This window comes from Eulemur rufifrons, chromosome 18, assembly GCF_041146395.1.
Source record: "Eulemur rufifrons isolate Redbay chromosome 18, OSU_ERuf_1, whole genome shotgun sequence".
NCBI classification, from domain to species: domain Eukaryota; kingdom Metazoa; phylum Chordata; class Mammalia; order Primates; family Lemuridae; genus Eulemur; species Eulemur rufifrons.
Genome location: NC_091000.1, coordinates 27,882,244 through 27,899,286, shown reverse-complemented (window position 1 = coordinate 27,899,286; position 17,043 = coordinate 27,882,244). Strand labels below are relative to the sequence as shown.

General features: G+C 34.4%; 1 protein-coding gene across 2 annotated transcripts in view; it reads right to left on the bottom strand.

Moving 5' to 3' along the window:
* Positions 1-17,043, bottom strand: part of NAA15 (N-alpha-acetyltransferase 15, NatA auxiliary subunit) — a 71,161-nt gene that overhangs the window by 30,610 nt on the left and 23,508 nt on the right. For both annotated transcript variants that reach the window (XM_069493181.1, XM_069493182.1), the window contains exons 3-10: positions 15,198-15,302; positions 12,390-12,547; positions 11,095-11,229; positions 9,761-9,914; positions 5,789-5,908; positions 4,070-4,165; positions 3,613-3,719; positions 1,900-1,972 (exon numbers count right to left, since the gene is read on the bottom strand). In XM_069493181.1, coding sequence (XP_069349282.1) covers positions 1,900-1,972; positions 3,613-3,719; positions 4,070-4,165; positions 5,789-5,908; positions 9,761-9,914; positions 11,095-11,229; positions 12,390-12,547; positions 15,198-15,302 — 948 coding nt within the window. The remainder of the gene's footprint in view (positions 1-1,899; positions 1,973-3,612; positions 3,720-4,069; positions 4,166-5,788; positions 5,909-9,760; positions 9,915-11,094; positions 11,230-12,389; positions 12,548-15,197; positions 15,303-17,043) is intronic.

Here is a 17,043-nt window from a genome sequence, read left to right as displayed (position 1 = left end):
TTCTTAAGTCTGAGAACTGTTATTTACTTTCAAAGAAAGCAATGGATTGCTTTTTTTTCCCTAGTAAAAGCAGGATGGCTCAGTGGACAAACAATAGGAGTGGAACTCACCAACTCCCCATCTGACAGATCTGCAACAAAAGTGCTGCATATTCTTGGGCATGTCACTGAACCTCTTCCACATTTGTAAAATATGTAGGAAAATGCTGATAATCAAAGGAACATCATGATGATTAACCAATGAAACCATGGTAATGCCTTTTTTAAAGTACTATTAAAATTAATCTGAGACCTAGAAACAATGACCAACCCAATAGCAATGAGCACCCCAGGTCCCACACTGGTTATTTCCCATTACAGGAACCAGAGCTCCTTGGAAAAAGAACTGATTATGGATCTGCAGTGGCAGCATACAAGATAACTTCAAATATCTTGTCTTATCAAACAGCAAGGAAGCTATCAACAGCTACCAGGGTTATGTAAAGAATGGAACCACATGAGATTTAAAACATCAAATATGCTTAAATCCATGAATTCATAATAATACTTTCTAAAAGTATTTGTTATCTTATACGATGTTACTGAACCAATTCATTATTTTGAAAACTGGTAAATAACTTTAAAAAAAAGTAGGAAGGAGGAGGGAAAAAAACCACATTTATTATGCTTTTCCTATACAAATGGAGATATTAGGTGAGCAGAGAATAGATTAAGGGAAATTTCTCTTTTAAGATAATAAAGAATGATAGAATATCATCACCTAATAATTCCTAACAGTTGTTAATGTATAAAACAAACACTATATGCCTATTGATAGAAGAACACACCACCACCTGTAAAATATTCTTGCTCACTGCTCTTATGCTAAAAAAAAAAAAAAAAAAAAAAAGGCAAAACCACAAAGAAAAATTAAGTCTCATCAATCCTCTAGCCAGACCTATCCATTAGAAGATTCTGCAATGACGGAAATGTTCTGTATCTGCCCTGTCCAATATACTAGGCATTATTTATCTATATGGCTATTGAGCAACACTTGAAATGTGGCTACTGCAAATGAGGGATGAAATTTATATTTTATTTTACTTTAAAAATTTTTAATTAGCCACTGTGGCTAATGGCTATCATACTAGACAGCACACATCTACATCAAACAATAAATTTATAGGAAATTTTGAGGACAAAGGAATAATGTGCTAAGCAAAACATGGAGTACATTCAGTAAAATCTAGACTGGGAAAACTAACAACAAAAAATATTTTCTTTAACAAATAGATTGTAGGAAAAGAGATGGATGAGAAATGTATAGATTTTAAAAAAGACTTAGGAGACACCAACCCAACTCAGTATAAATCTTATCTGGATTTTCAGTCAAACAAACTTCAGAAAAGGAAGAAAAGGAAAAAAATATATGTCATTTATAACTGCAAATGTGAACATGGACTGGATATTTGATATTAAGCTTTAATTTTCAGGTATTATACTGATATTGTGGTTATGTTTTAGGTTAAGTCCTTATCTTTAGAAATATTCATGGATGAAAATAATGTGATGTTTGCAATTTGCTTCAGAATAATATGGGAGTAGAAAAAAGGTGAAGATAGATAAAAATAAGTTTGATCATGAATTAAAAATGATTGAAGCTGAGTGCTGGGTAAACGGAGGATCATTAAATTATTACATTTGGTTTTCTAAATGTTTTAAATTTTACACAAAAATTTTTTCAATAAACTAATGTAATTCTCTTATAACCAAATTATCACAGAATCCACAAAATAGTGGGAAAAAATTTTAAATGCACTATGTTTACTGCTAACTAATAATAGTGAAGAACTTAGTTAAAAACTTCATAATGTATTACAACTTTCAAGATGTTTTTAAAACATAAAACTTGAGCACTTACCATTGGGGTTAAATAACCGGCAGCTTTTCAGAGAGGTTTCATAACCTACTACTAATTCTTCTATGATTGCCACCTAGAGTACAAACACACAAGTATACTTCAATAGAAAAAGTATAGTTACTATTTTTGTGTAAAATGTGCTATTTTCTATTAAAGGACTAAATAAACCAACCTATATATACCCCTTTATAAATCCTTAACCTGTGGATAAAAACTTTTAAATGAATCATATATTTGTGCAGGTGTGCATTAAGACATAACTTTCTAAAAACTTACTGGTATATTCCTTTTCCCTGCTAGAAAATACAGCATCAGCTAAACCAGAAATCAGGAAAGAGAGGCAACATTATAGATGACTTATACCTTGATTCATTTATCTCAAATCATATATTTATTTAGCACCTGCAGTTAACATTTGCTCTTTAAGACTCAAGAATTAAATGCTATATAAAAAGAGAAAATCATAAGTAAATGATAGTATTCAACTCTCAGTTTCACAACTCAGAGAAAACGTTAGTAAAACTGAAACACAGAACAGTGGGTGGGTTTGAGGTACAGAAGAGTAAGTGGCTGTCCAGGTTCTGGTTTCTCCTAAATCTTAACTATACTACTAGCTCCTGGCTTCCTGAAAGATCTGTGAATATTTTTTATGAATTCCCTTCTTTGCTTAATCCATCTTTAATAACTTTCTATTACCATAGAGGTTCTCTTAAATGACGTCAACTTAACTGGCTCAACAGTTAAACTGAATGGTTATAGCTAGGTTATTCTGGTGCACCCGTGTTCTCCTCCCACAAGTTGAGCTACGTGTCTTCTAAGACCCAGTTTTGTTTTCCCAAACCTGTTTGAATCAGTTGCATTTATAATCATAATGGCAGAATTCAATATTATGCAAACTTAAGAAATGTGAACAAAAAGAACTGTTTCTATCCATTGAATACCATGGAAAAACTCAAAAGATAAACTAGATATTTTAAACCACTTTAGGTGTAAATCAGAAAACCATAAATAGAAGAAAATCATAAAAATACAGGATTCCATACTTAAGACCGGTTCACTGTCATCAAATTCTCACTTTTCCCAAACTGGAAATAATAGATGTTTTATGGATGTGATTTATGCAAAAAAAGTGAAAAAGCAATTAAAGCCCATACCTTGGACCCCTCAACAAAAGACCGGAAAGTAAATGCACATTATGTGCCTCAGGTTAAAGTGTTCAGTATGTTTAATTTGCTCCATCTGATTCTTCAATGTAACTGATTTTTTAATCTAATCAACACATCTTGATGACTCTGTATTTACAAGCAAATTAATCTAAATTAAGATTAAATACCTTCTAAATAAGCATCTTGAATATTGTTAACATAGCCAAAAACGTAAGTAAACAAACTTTTCTGACAGAACTTGTCTTCTGACCATGAACAAGGATTATAAAAAATGTTGGAGAAATCACTGCTTTACCAACTATTCATAACCTACACTTATTAAAGTACATAGCAGAAACAAAAGACAGAAAACAAGCACTAAGTTACTGGGCTAAAGAGAAAAGGAAGATGAAAAGGAAAGCATTAGAAGCATTTAAAGAACAAGCCAGGAAGACTGAAACTAAATTCACAAAACATGTACTATTGTGCACAGATAATCAAGAATCAACCATTTATTCCAAATTCTGAGCAAATGATAGCTAAAAGAAAACATCATATTTTACTTTACCTTTTCTTTATCTTTGTATAATGACCTCAAAGTATTGAAGACTGGTGGACAACCCTTGCTGAAATTCATCCTTAGGAACTTATCCAAACATTCTTTAAACTTCTCACCTTGGAAGAGAAAAATCCTGTTGGCTTACATTTACTAACTAGATTTACTAACTTACACTTATCAACTTACATTTGCTTGAATTGTTAGACATCTCTAACAGTGCATTTAATCTTAATATGCATACTCATACTTAAAACCAAGATAAGAAAACTTTATTCACAATTTTTTTTTGGTGAGACAAGGTCTCCCTATGGTGCCCAGGCTGGTCTCGAACTCCTGGACTCAAGTGATCCTCCCGACTCAGCCTCCCAAAGTGCTGGGATTATAGGCATGAGTCCATGCCCAGCCCATGAAAAGAAAGTTTAAATCACAGCACCATTTTCATTCCTTTGCAATTATTCTCACTTACCAGATAAAAAGTTTAATGGCAGCCTTCTTGGCACCAGTCCCCTGGGATATTTAGTCCAGGCCTCCTCATAAATTTTTAGCCTTTCTAACATATTAGCTGCAAAGGAAAAAATTTTATATGTAATTATAAATTGTATATTTTTCTGGCAAATTACAATTTTTTCAAAGTATATAAAAATTATAATATTAAAAAGAAAATTTGAAGATGAGAAGAAAATTACTTATAACCCTACCATCCTAATAAACAAACAATCATTTTAGAATCTCTTTCTTTTTTTTAAATTTTTTTACAGACAGTCTCACTCTGTTAACTAGGCTGGAGTACACTAATGGGATCACAGCTCACTGCAGCCTTGAACGCAAGTGACCCTGTGCTCAAGTGACCCAGCTGCCTAACCTACCAGAGTAGCCAGAACTACAGGGTTGTGCCACCACACCCAACTAATTTTTTAACATTTTTTGTAGAGATGGGCTCTCCCTATGTTGCCCAGGCTGATCTCAAACTGCTGGCCTCAAGTGATCCTCTTAACCTCAGCCTCCCAAATTATTAGCATTTACAGATCTGAGCCACTGAAGCCAGCCAGACTATTTCTTTCCAATATTTCTTATTCAAAATAACCATGTAAAATACATAATTTTCTTTATCCTGTTCTGCTTTAGGTAGGCTTTTGAAATCTGAGAACTCCTTTACTTTAAGTTCTGAAAAAGTTTTGGTTATCATGTTTCCATATTTTGCTTCTAGTTTCCTTAGCTTCTTTCCTCTAACTCTTCTCCTCTGATTTATTCTGGAGCTTTTGAATATATTCCCTATCTTCCATTTTTCCATATTTCTTTTATATTTTATCTTTTACTCTCAGTGCAAACATTGAGAGCTGTCCTCAGTTTAATCTTCCACTTCACTAATTTTTCCTCTGCTGTGGCCTCTCTTCTATTCAGTCTATTAAGATTTTTATTTCAATAAGTAGGTTTTTCATTTTGCATATTTCTTAATTGGTATTTTTCATAACTATTCATATTTCATGGATACAATTCCTTCTATTCATTTTTAGATTCTCCTATCATCTCTACTCTTTTTTTGCAGGCAGTCATGATTAACCATTCCTTGCTGGTGTTTCTATGACAGCTTAAGAATCTTTGCTGTAAGGTAATCTGCAGGGAGAGGTTTCTCTTGCACATCAATGGCTCACAAGTAGACCCCATTTAGAGAGGGTAATGCGCGGGTTGGGGGAAGCGTGGGCACACAGAGAGTCTCTGGACCCAAGTTTATTTTAGTGATGGAAATTTAACCTCTCTTCCCACAAAGGAACAGTGCTGCTCATTCAGCATGGCTACATTCATGTGACCCTGGCAGGTCATTGCTGCAGTCAGAGCTTAGCAAAGATTATGCTTGCTTCTTTCCTTTAGGGAGATATCTCCATTTCTGTCAGTGGAAATTTCCCTTTCATGTTTTTTGATGCTACCATGCATTTGTGAATTTTTTCTAAAGTTGTTTCTAAAATTCTTTTCTCAATCATTTCTATGAATTTGTAGTCGAAGAGAGGTTTAAAAACGTGCTCAATCTGCCATATTAAACAAAAGTTTGCAAATGTACTTTAGTATTCAGAGTTTGAACCAATTTTTAATCGGTATTTTTCTAGTTGTGCTTTTCAATGAGTTAATAAAATATGTATTAACAAAATCAGCAATTAAAATTTAGAAAATCAGTTTTAAACAATACTACCTGGCTTGAGTGCTTTTTCTAAGCCTTTGTAATAGGCCCAGTTTTCAGGATTTCTCTCTTGTAATCCTCTATAAACATCCGCAGCATCTTCCAAACGACACAGTTGCAACAGAAGTTCCCCTGGTTTAAAAGAAAAAACTTAAATATAGGAGAATAACCTTCTAATTTTAACTTTCCCTCAAATTTTCTCTTAAAACCTCATTATAAATCAATGTTGGGAAGTGGATGCATCTGGTATCCTGAGTTCACAATTCCCTTGTTTATCAAGTTATTTTACTGCCCCCTTCTTTTCTGAAGTTATATTATTTAGAAATGCCATCCTCTTCCTCCAGGCCACCTTCACACATTCACTGAACACACTGTCATCAAGCATCATCTACTCATCAATTTTTCCTGATATCTTCAACAGTCAAACTAACAACCCAATCCAATATCCTAACTTTATGATCCTTTAATCAATTACAAAACAATTCTGCTGTAGCAGCCCATAATCTCCCCACATTCAAAACCACCTAATAATCTTTGCCTTTTTATCTCTCCCAACAACCAAATAAGCATCCTACTTTATACTTAACTTTCTTTTCTTTCTCTTTCTTGTCTCACTAATCCTACCATTCAATCTCAGAGAAAAACCATTTCCTTTTCTTCAGGCCCATCAGCAACTTGTAGATGCATTGCTTGCTTTCCCTGGGCTGCATGACCAATCACATCCCTGAATGACATTAGCAAACCCCAGGTATCAAAATAAATCTCAAGACCTAAGGCTCCCTTGTTTACCCTATCAATTTAAAAGCCTAGATCATTCCAATACTTTATTTGTTCTATACGTTCTCATGGAAGGACGCAATTCAGATGAATAGAAAGAGACAGTGGTTTCACTAGAAATACATCAGCTCCAAAGCCACAGAAGCTTCAAACACTACTCAGGATCCCTTTTTTATATCCTTAACATGCTTCCCTTCATCAAAGGGATTACTTTCAAACCACTTCACCCTTGCACCTTCACCCTCTGTTGTACCATCTGATAATAAAAATGAATACTTACTCAGCACTTATTATGTGCCAATGACTTTTAAATGCTTCACACACATTAACTAATTCAATTTTCAGAACTCTGTGAGATAGGTTACTATTTTCATCATTTTAAAGCAGAGAGAACTTACGTAAATTTGCTAAGTAAGGGTCTTTCAGATAGTGTTAGAGATAGGATTTGAACAGAAGCACGTTAGCTGAAAAAGCCCGTATTCTTAACATCTGTACCAATGGTTCTCAAATTAGGCACACTTTTGCCACCCAGAGGACATTTGGCAATATTCAAAGATATTTTGTTTGTCACAGCAGGGTTGGTGGACATTATTAATATCTAATAAGTAGAAGCTAGGAATGCTGCCAAACATCCTACAGTGCACAGAAGAGATCTTCAACCTCAACAACTCAGGCCTAAAATGTCAACACTGCCAAGGTTAACAAAGCCTGTTCTATACTAACCAAAAGCCAACTTCACTAAAAACATAGAAAATAACCTGCAGTGGGGCACGGTGGTACACACCTACAGTCCCAGCTACTTGGGAGGCTAAAGGGGAAGGACTGGTTGAGCCCAGTTGTTCAAGTCCAGCCTGAGACATAGTGAGACCTTGTTTCTTACAAAAATAACAACAAAGAAAAAAACATCATGCAACTTCCCTCCTCTCCCCCACCCCGCACTATATCCATCCTCATTTATTTCCCTTAATCTTCTCCCACCTTTTCTGTGTGGGAGGAACAAGTGTTAAAAACAATAAAACATTTTGCCTAACTATGCCCACTCATCCACTCCAGGAAGTTCCCAAGTGACCTTCACCACTTCATCTCCCCACAACTAACACCACCAGCAACACTACCTTCAATTTCTGAAGATTGTTAGAATTTCCAAAGATTGATTCTACCCTCAGTTTTCATCTATTCTTTTTATATACCCTGTACTCCACACCTAACTCAAAGCAGGTATTCAATAGATATTTTGTGGAATGAGCTGATGGCCTCATTTCCTATCTCATGTAGAAGATGGAAGCATTTAGAACTCCCAAATAACCACTATCTCTACACATTTACTTGCCCAACTCTTGTTACTGTGAATGAACTATCATGCTCTTCTCTAAGATTAATCCTTCAATTTATCCTACTATATCAAATATTATGACTCTATTGGATCATTTCCCAGTCAGCACAAACACGTTAGAAAAAAACCTTCTCTTGAGCCTGCATCCCATTTTATCTACCACCACCTCATTTGCTTCCTTTACAGTAAAAGTCCTTGTATTAGTTATGTATGCTTCCTGTCTTCAATTCTTCTACTTCCAATCTCATTCAAATTGACTTGATGTTTCGGTTTTTACCACCCTCCTGCCAAATGCTTAGAAAGTGCTTTTGTTAACCTCACCAACGACTTCCAAATTGCTAAAACCCATTGGTCAATTCTCAGGTCTTACCTAATTCGACCTATCTGCCATTGTTCCTCACTAATAAAGTTATCAAAAGAATCAAATGAAATGATTTGTCATGTATTTCCATAAAGAAACCAAGCCTTGCCCCTGGTCATATAGCTAATATAGCAGCCAAAGAAAGAACCCAAACTAGTTTTTTCCAGACTTGTGATCTTTTCCATTAAGTCAGAAATCTCCTCCCTTTATAAGTAACAGACTACTAAGAGATGACTAATTCAAATGAAAGAGGGTTATCCTGGATGTACAGTTCACAACTGAGCTCCAGGAGCCTTAAACTACCAGTTTTTCTTGTGAGTAGCATTATTCTCTTTCATCTGGCAAATAATGGCTGTACTCTTTATGCACACAGATATGTACTATACTTTTCTAATGTTCAACTTCAAGGTGAGCCAAAGGAATTTAAAAACCAGAAAAATTCAGGCTGGGTGCCATGGCACCCGCCTGTAATAGCACTCTGGGAGGCCGAGGCGGGAGGATTGCTTGAGGTCAGGAGTTCGAAACCAGCCCGGGCAAGAGTGAGACCCCATCTCTACTAAAAATAATAGAAAAAATTAGCCAGGCATGGTGGTGTGTGCCTATAGTCCCAGCTACTCAGGACATTAAGACTGAGACCGAGGCTGAGGCAGGAAGATTGCTTGAGCCCAGACGTTTGAGGTTGCTGTGCGCTAGGCTGACACCACAGCACTATAGCCCAGGTAACAGAGTAAGACTCTGTCTCAAAAAAAAAAAAAGAAAAATTCAGTTCCCTAGATTAGCAAGGACAAAGCAGCATTTTCAGAGGGCAATTTTAAAAAATGACTTGCCTTTTCAATTACTTGTTATTCTTCTTCAATTTTCTATAAATCACTTCCTTAACTTCTACAACTGTTAATACTCCTTTTTCTCAGCCCCCTAATAAACGGCAGTATTATAGTTATTTATTTAGAGATCTACCTCTCTTATCACAATCCACACATACGAACCCAAATTTCTGGTCTCTTTTCCTATCAGAATTCATATCCTTTCTATGTCCTCAAAGATTAATTCTAAAGACATGCAGGAATACCCTAAATGTATTTTAGTAAAGCCTGATTTATCAACATATATTACTGCAATAAAGAAATCTGGCACACATTACATAGTTTTCTAACAAACTGTTTCTAAGAAATTTAATCCTTCATCTTATAAAACTAAGTAACTGTCTCTTGTGTTTTGATCAAACCCTGTAATATTTTCAATACAAAGATACTTTATTTAAAGAAAGAATGTTATACTGAGTCATTTCTTTCAATGACTTTATTATTCATAATTTATTTTCTACTACATCAACAATATCCATTGTTTAAATGTATATTTTCCGACATCACAAATTAATCAAAGTACATAGGTAAGAAAATTTTTCTATCATCAAGCTGAATTACATGCAATTGTCAGCAGGAACCAGATAATTTTCAGCCTTGTTCTTTGTCACAATTAAATATTAGAATAAATAACAATCTTTTAAAAATACCTTTGGTTTCTTCTACAGCAAGTTTATCACAAATCTGCTTTTCATAGGTACAAAGATGTTCCAAGGCTTCTCTATAAAGACCTGCTTCCCGAAGAACTTGATTCTGATATAAAAGTAGTTCACTATATTCATAATCCACCTTATCAGGGGATGTCTGTATACAGATATAAGGATTATTAACAGCAAGAATCTTACTTTCCTATCAGAAAATTGTTTACAACACTCAAAAATATGTAAGAAGTCAAAGGATAGTATCTGAATGACAAAACTAATTTTTAAAACAAATCCCTAAATATCTATGAAGTAAATTATGATAATATTAACTTATAATACATTGAATAAAAGAATAATCCATAAGTCCTTCCATATAATAAATAAATGGGGAAGAAGAGAAAGCTCTTATATAACAGTAGAATGCCAAATAAATCTAAAAGGAATCACCATTTTGCAACTACCATAGTAATAATTGATTCAGGCAAGAATCATAATAATGAATGCTAAAACTAGTAGTGAAAGTTTGATGCGGAACAAGTTATTCAGTCTCAAATCGTGTATTAAACACAAAGTGAAAAACAAATTTACAGTTGCAAATACCATCTTGACCAAGTAATCAAATGGAACAAACAAATGTCGTGTGCCTCTTGATGTAATGAACCAAGAAGGACCCAACATCACTTCTGAGGTTTCCTGCCAAAACCGTATAACTATATCTAATAATGAAGAAACATCTGACAAATTCAAATTAAGGAACATTCTACAAGCACAACCCTATACCCTTCAAAAATATCTGTCAGGAAATCCAAACGAACTCTTCAAAACTGTTCCAGGTTCAAAGTGACTTAAATGCAAAGTGTGATTCTAAAATGGATCCTGGAGTGGAAAAAAAATTACCAGAAAGGATAGAAACTAGGAAAATTAATAAATTCTGAATGTGGGCTATAAATTAGTGATAGTTTATGACTGTTAAATTTCCTATTTTGATAATATGTAGGTATAATACTATCTATATATAGAACTGACAATTATACAATTATTTTTAGAAAATACACACTGAAGGATTTAGGGGTGCAAGATCATAATACCTGCAATTACTCTAAAATATGTTTAAGGTAAAAAATTTACATAGATAAATAGATACAGAGATTTTGAAGCAAATGTGTCAAACACTAACAATTAGTTAATGTGAGTGAACTCCTCTGTTGGAGTTCTTTGTACTGTTCTTACAACTTTTCTGTTAAGTTTGAAATGATTTCAAAATAAAAAGTTAGCCAGACTATGTACAGTTCTTTCTTTTAGTTAGAATTAGACCTAGTAAAATGGCTTCTGGTTATTACCTGTTGTGTTTTCCTAAATTCTTCTAAAATTTTTGCTGCCATTTCATAATCTTCTAATAAATGGTAAGCGATAGCGTAACCTATCCATGATGCTCTCTGTGCAGGTCGAAGCTGAAGTAATTGATATCTCGTTTCCTTTAAAAGGAAAAAAAAAAACCACTTTCTCTTAGGCTTACAGTTCAAAAGCAAATGCTCCTTTCAAGATCGTATTAAATTATTGCACCACAATGCTAGGAATGATAATAAAAACTAGCTTCAAACATCCTTGTTTTGTAGCTTTATACAGAAATATTTGTTAAGAAGCACAACATGTGGATGTGGTGGCTCATGCCTGTAATCCGAGCAACTTGGGAGGCTGAGAGAGGAGGATCACTTGAGGCCAGGATTTTGACACCAACCTGGATAATATAGCAAGACCAATCTCAAAAAAAGAAAAAAAACTGAAAAAAATTAGCTGGGTGTGGTGGCTATGGCTTGTAGTCCTAGCTCCTTGGGAGGCTGAGACAGGAGGATCACTTGAACCAAGTAGTTCAAGGCTCAGTGAGCTATGACTGTACCACAGCACTGTAGTCTGGGTGACTGAGACCATATTTCTTAAAAAACAAACAAACAACAAAAAAAAGAAGCACAAAGAAACCGCTAATATAATCTGATAATTTACTTATTAAAAACTTAAGACCAGATATCCTTCTTTATTTCCTGATCTACTTACTCCAAGAGAAGAGACAGGATGGAAAATATAGTACAAAGGGAAAAAATTATTCAAGAATTCTTAAAAAAAAATAGTGACCAACATTAGAGTTAAGATATACATAGAAAACAATTCAGTAGATACTACCATAAAAAAAAAAAAAAAAAAAGACACGACAGAATGTGAGAGAGGAACTAAATAGATCCAAGGCTGATTTAAGGATCAAAATTGAAGCTACAAAAACATATTGGTCTCATTGGATGTAAAACAAAAAAATTTGCTTTCCAGAAAAATGTGTAGTAAAGGTTATAGCTGTGTGTTAATACTAGACAAAGGCATTGTGTATTTGAGTATTAATGTTAATTTTTATCAAATTGATTAAATGAACCCTACACATTAATACAAATCTACCGCACGGTAAAGTAACTTACTTTAAAGATCTGATTATTCCAATGGTAAATACAACCTACTATGGTAGGAGGAAAAACGCATTCAATGAAGTTATTTTCAAAATGAAATGGAAAATTCCTTTATCAAGAAGCACTCCAAGTTTTAAGTAATAATATTTTCCCCTTAGAATTAAAAAAATCTCTATTTTACTTACCCTGTAACCCTCAAGATCTCGCATTTGAATCTGTAGTAAGGAAAGGTCCCTTAATATTTGAAGATTGTCTTTATCCCATTTTAGTGCATTTCTGTAACACTTAATGGCTTCATCATACTTCTTGTCTGACCTTTGAAGAAGGCCATAAACATGCCAACCTAAAGAATTTTAGTTAAGGATACAACCTACAAGTCAACAAATACTATTCCAAATGATCTCCCAAGAAACTTGGAGAACTACAGCCATATATAAAATAAGCTTTAAAAAAGGGGATGAGGGGGAATACAAGGATAGAAGGCAGTTTAATACAGTGGAAGAGCACAGCTTTTGGAGCCAGAGAAAATTAGTTCTAGCTTGCCTTACTAGCTCTGTAATCTTGGACAAGTTAGTCTCATTAAGTTTCTTCATTTAAAAAATGTACATAAGTAGAAATGTAAATAGCAAATCATACTAGTGACAACTAAATGGGATAATAAAGTGCTCACTGGCTGGCACAAAGTAAACAACTGTAAAGAGTTCTCTTTATTGTTAAAAGGAAAAAGAAGAAATGGGTCTTCATGGAATTTAATTACATGAAAGCATGTAGATTTTATTTTCTTTAGCTAACAAGGTCCTCAAGACAGCCTTTAGTGCAGTACAAAGTTCCTAAACTCAACCACATATAAAATAAAAACATTCATTCATTCAACAAATATTAAAAATTCTTAATAATTAGGGTAAAGGTGATGTGATCAAAACAGTCTCCTACATTTAAACAACTTAAAGTCTAGAAAGGACACAGATAAGCAAAATTACAATGGGTTGTAAAAAAAAATGCCATAAAGGCAAAAATATTCCACTTAATACAGGACAGATCTTTTTCACTTTAGAGCTTGATTACCGTAAATCACTCAATTCACCTACCTTCCATCTCTCTTCTTTTATTCTCTCCTACCAAATTAATCTTTCTAAAACACACATAATCAAAACGAAAAAAATCTACTCCCTTTCCAGAAACATAGTATTTCTCTCTCAGATTAGGCTCAGACTTCAATCTAACAACTTTTAGGCCACAGATCCTCAATAGTCACTAAAATACAGAATGTATAGGATGGTATGTACAACTTATAACACATATTTAATATTACAAATTTTATTTGAAAAATAATCTTTGTTTTCATAATATAAATGACAAAGTAAAGCTTGACAAAATCCTGTCAGCTGATTGGAACGTGGTTATAAAAACCTAAGAAATACCACCCTTCAAAATTTAGCTCCCATTACCTATCTTCCCACTCCCTCTCATTTCTGTCACAATGTCCTATATTTCAGGACTTTATCTCTCTTGAGCATTACAACCTTATAACTAACTGCCTCTAATCTTCACCTCCTAAAAAATCCTACTCTGAAGGAGTTTAACATTGTTAAAAAGTTAAAGAAATTTATGTCCATCAAAAGAAACCCAATTAAATAAATCATAGTAAATACATACAGAACACTACATAATTATTAAACATGAGGGAAAGATATCTATAACAGTCTTATCAGTTAAGCCCCCTTGCTTACCTTTCTAGTCCTTTGGTCACTCTCAATTCACACACTTCTGCTTTACTGAGTTAGTGTCAATTCTTTTAAAAAGCTGTAACACTTTATGTAATACTCGAAAGTGTTCTGTACATGCTTCTAAGAAGTATCTTCCTTCACTAGACTAAGTTCCTTGAGAGCAAAATCCATATTTTTTCATATGTACTGTGCCAGGGGCCTGGTAAACATTTAAAATTTTGCTAAATGTTGCAGCACTTATAATTATGTTAGCTCACAAAGTAGGTACAGAAATTTGTTAAAACAGACTATTTAAAAAACAGCAACCCACAATTTTTTCTCTATCTTCCCTCATACATTTCTACTTGCTCCCACCTTCACACTTCCCTAAATAAAATTTATCTAGTATGGTACTTAACATTATCAAGGACTATGTTATATATTCCATCATTAAATCTTTATACCACCACAATGAGGTGGGTATGATTTTACACATGAAGAAACTGAATGCTAAGATCACATAGTAAGAAAGAAGTTTTGAACCCAAGTGAAGCACACTCCAAGCCTACACTCCAAAAGCCTGTGCTCTTAACCAGTGCACTACAATGCCTAATATTCCTTATTATATATCCTTCTCTAAAGTTATGATCATGATAAAACTGCATGCCTGTCTTAGCCCATTTGGGCTGCTATAACAAAATACATCAAGGTGCCAACAGATTCAATGTCTGGTAAACAGAAAGGGCTTGCTTTCTGTTTCATAGATGGCACTTTCTAGCTGTGTCCTCTTATGGCTAAAGAGGCAAACAAGTTCCCTGGGGCCTCTTTTATAAGGGCACTCATCTTATTCATGAAGGCTACACACTCATGACCTCTTTGCCTCCCAAAGACACCACCTCCTAATACCATCGCACAGATGATTAGGTTTCAACAAATGAAGGGATGGGGTGACAAACATTTGGGCCATCACCATGCCCCCTTTTATAAGAGTGCAATGCCCCCCTTTTTTAAGAGTGGCAAAAGCTTTCACAGATATTTGTAAAGGCATTTATCTACGGGTTACAGGTAATGTTAAGACATGGTAGGTATATAAAAATGTATTGAGTAGGTATATAACATGTATTAGTAGGCATATAAAAATGAATGAAGGTAGTTGCTGTTATTCTATTTAAAACAGAATAATTTCTCTGGAGTTGCATAAGTAGAATCTAAAACTTTTGATTTTCAAATTGCTACGTTAGCTCAAACTACACCACCCAATCCTTAAATATATCTCAAAAAGGATACACACATGACTCTTCAAGTCATTTCTCAAACCTCTACGAACCAATTCATAAGCTTCTTCCTTTTTTCCCAAACAGTTCAGTGTTAATCCTTTCATAGCCAGGGTTTCTATTTTTAAAAACAAAGAAAAAGACGAAAAGATAAAAGAAAGGAATTAAACATTAAAATAATTAACAACAAAGGGTAACCATAATCTCAAAAACAAATGCTGGCCTGGCGCGGTGGCTCACGCCTGTAATCCTAGCACTCTGGGAGGCCAAGGCGGGTGGATTATTTGAGCTCAGGAGTTTGAGACCAGCCTGAGCAAGAATGAGACCCCCGTCTCTCCTAAAAATAGAAAGAAATTATCTGGCCAAGTAAAATATATATATAGAAAAAATTAGCCTGGCATAGTGGCGCATGCCTGTAGTCCCAGCTACTCGGGAGGCTGAGACAGGAGGATCGCTTGAGCTCAGAAGTTTGAGGTTGCTGTGAGCTAGGCTGACGCCACGGCACTCACTCTAGCCTGGGCAACAGAGTGAGACTCTGTCTCAAAAAAAAAAAAAAAAAATGCTACGTTATCCTAAGAATTAAAATTTTCAAGGAGAAAGATGTAAAATATTTTTAAAATTTGACAAACCAAGTAAACACAGATTTCTAGACTATTCTTAGAAGGCTTTCCTAGATTTTCTTTAGATTAAAAGAATACAAAATGCATGTACATCTGACGAGAAAGATAATCCAGTAATTCATAGTCTGACAAGATACAATCACTCTATTATTATTCTTCAGGAGAATTCCATGGGATGACTTTCTGTAACTATTTCATTAAAATATGAAAAACTGTATCTTGAAAACATACTATTTCTGTGAATCTAAGTTATGTTAAATTCATTCTACAATAATTAAAACACATAAATTGCCTACACTTCTGGCTTTCATAAATTTATTTTAAAAATGATTCTTTGGGGGCCGGGCGCAGTGGCTCACGCCTGTAATCCTAGCACACTGGGAGGCTGAGGCGGGCAGATTGTTTGAGCTCAGGAGTTCGAGACCAGCCTGAGCAAGAGCAAGACCCGTCTCTACTAAAATAGAAAGAAATTATATGGACAGCTAAAAATATATATAGAAAAAATTAGCCGGGCATGGTGGCACATGCCTGTAGTCCCAGCTACTCGGGACACTAAGACTGAGACCGAGGCTGAGGCAGTAGGATCGCTTAAGCCCAGGAGTTTGAGGTTGCTGTGAGCTAGGCTGATGCCACGGCACGCACTCTTGCCCATGCAACAGAGTGAGACTCTGTCTCAAAAAAATTAAAAAAAAAAAAAAAAAAGATTCTTTGGGATTACTATTAAATATACATGCAAAAGATGTCAGAAATTTATCATTAGCAATCAACAGATTAAAAGAGAGATTTAAGGGAAACTTAAGTTTTCAGAAAAGAAGAAAGATTTCTAATTTTATGTATATCTTATGAAGCATAACGGAATAAAAAAATACTTATTATGATTTACTGGCCGAACCTTTAGGACCACAATTTAGAATGTACAAAGAATTACTTAGGTATAAAAATAGGATTAAAGGTATAATTCTCAGGAAGAGTCAACATGCACTGTTTAAAAATACATTCAATGAAATTATGACACTACATATGTAACGTGATTTCAGATATGTTCAAATATGAGGGGAAAACACATTTTAGAAACAATGAAATAATATGGGAAAAATTACATTTTAGAAACAATGAAATCTGGTACTCTTCTATACTGAAACTATCATGATTACATTATTAAAAGTCACCTTACCAGTACTGGCCACTTCAGAAATGAATATAAAATAACCTAGTATCCAGCTGGCCAGCAAAAAGATA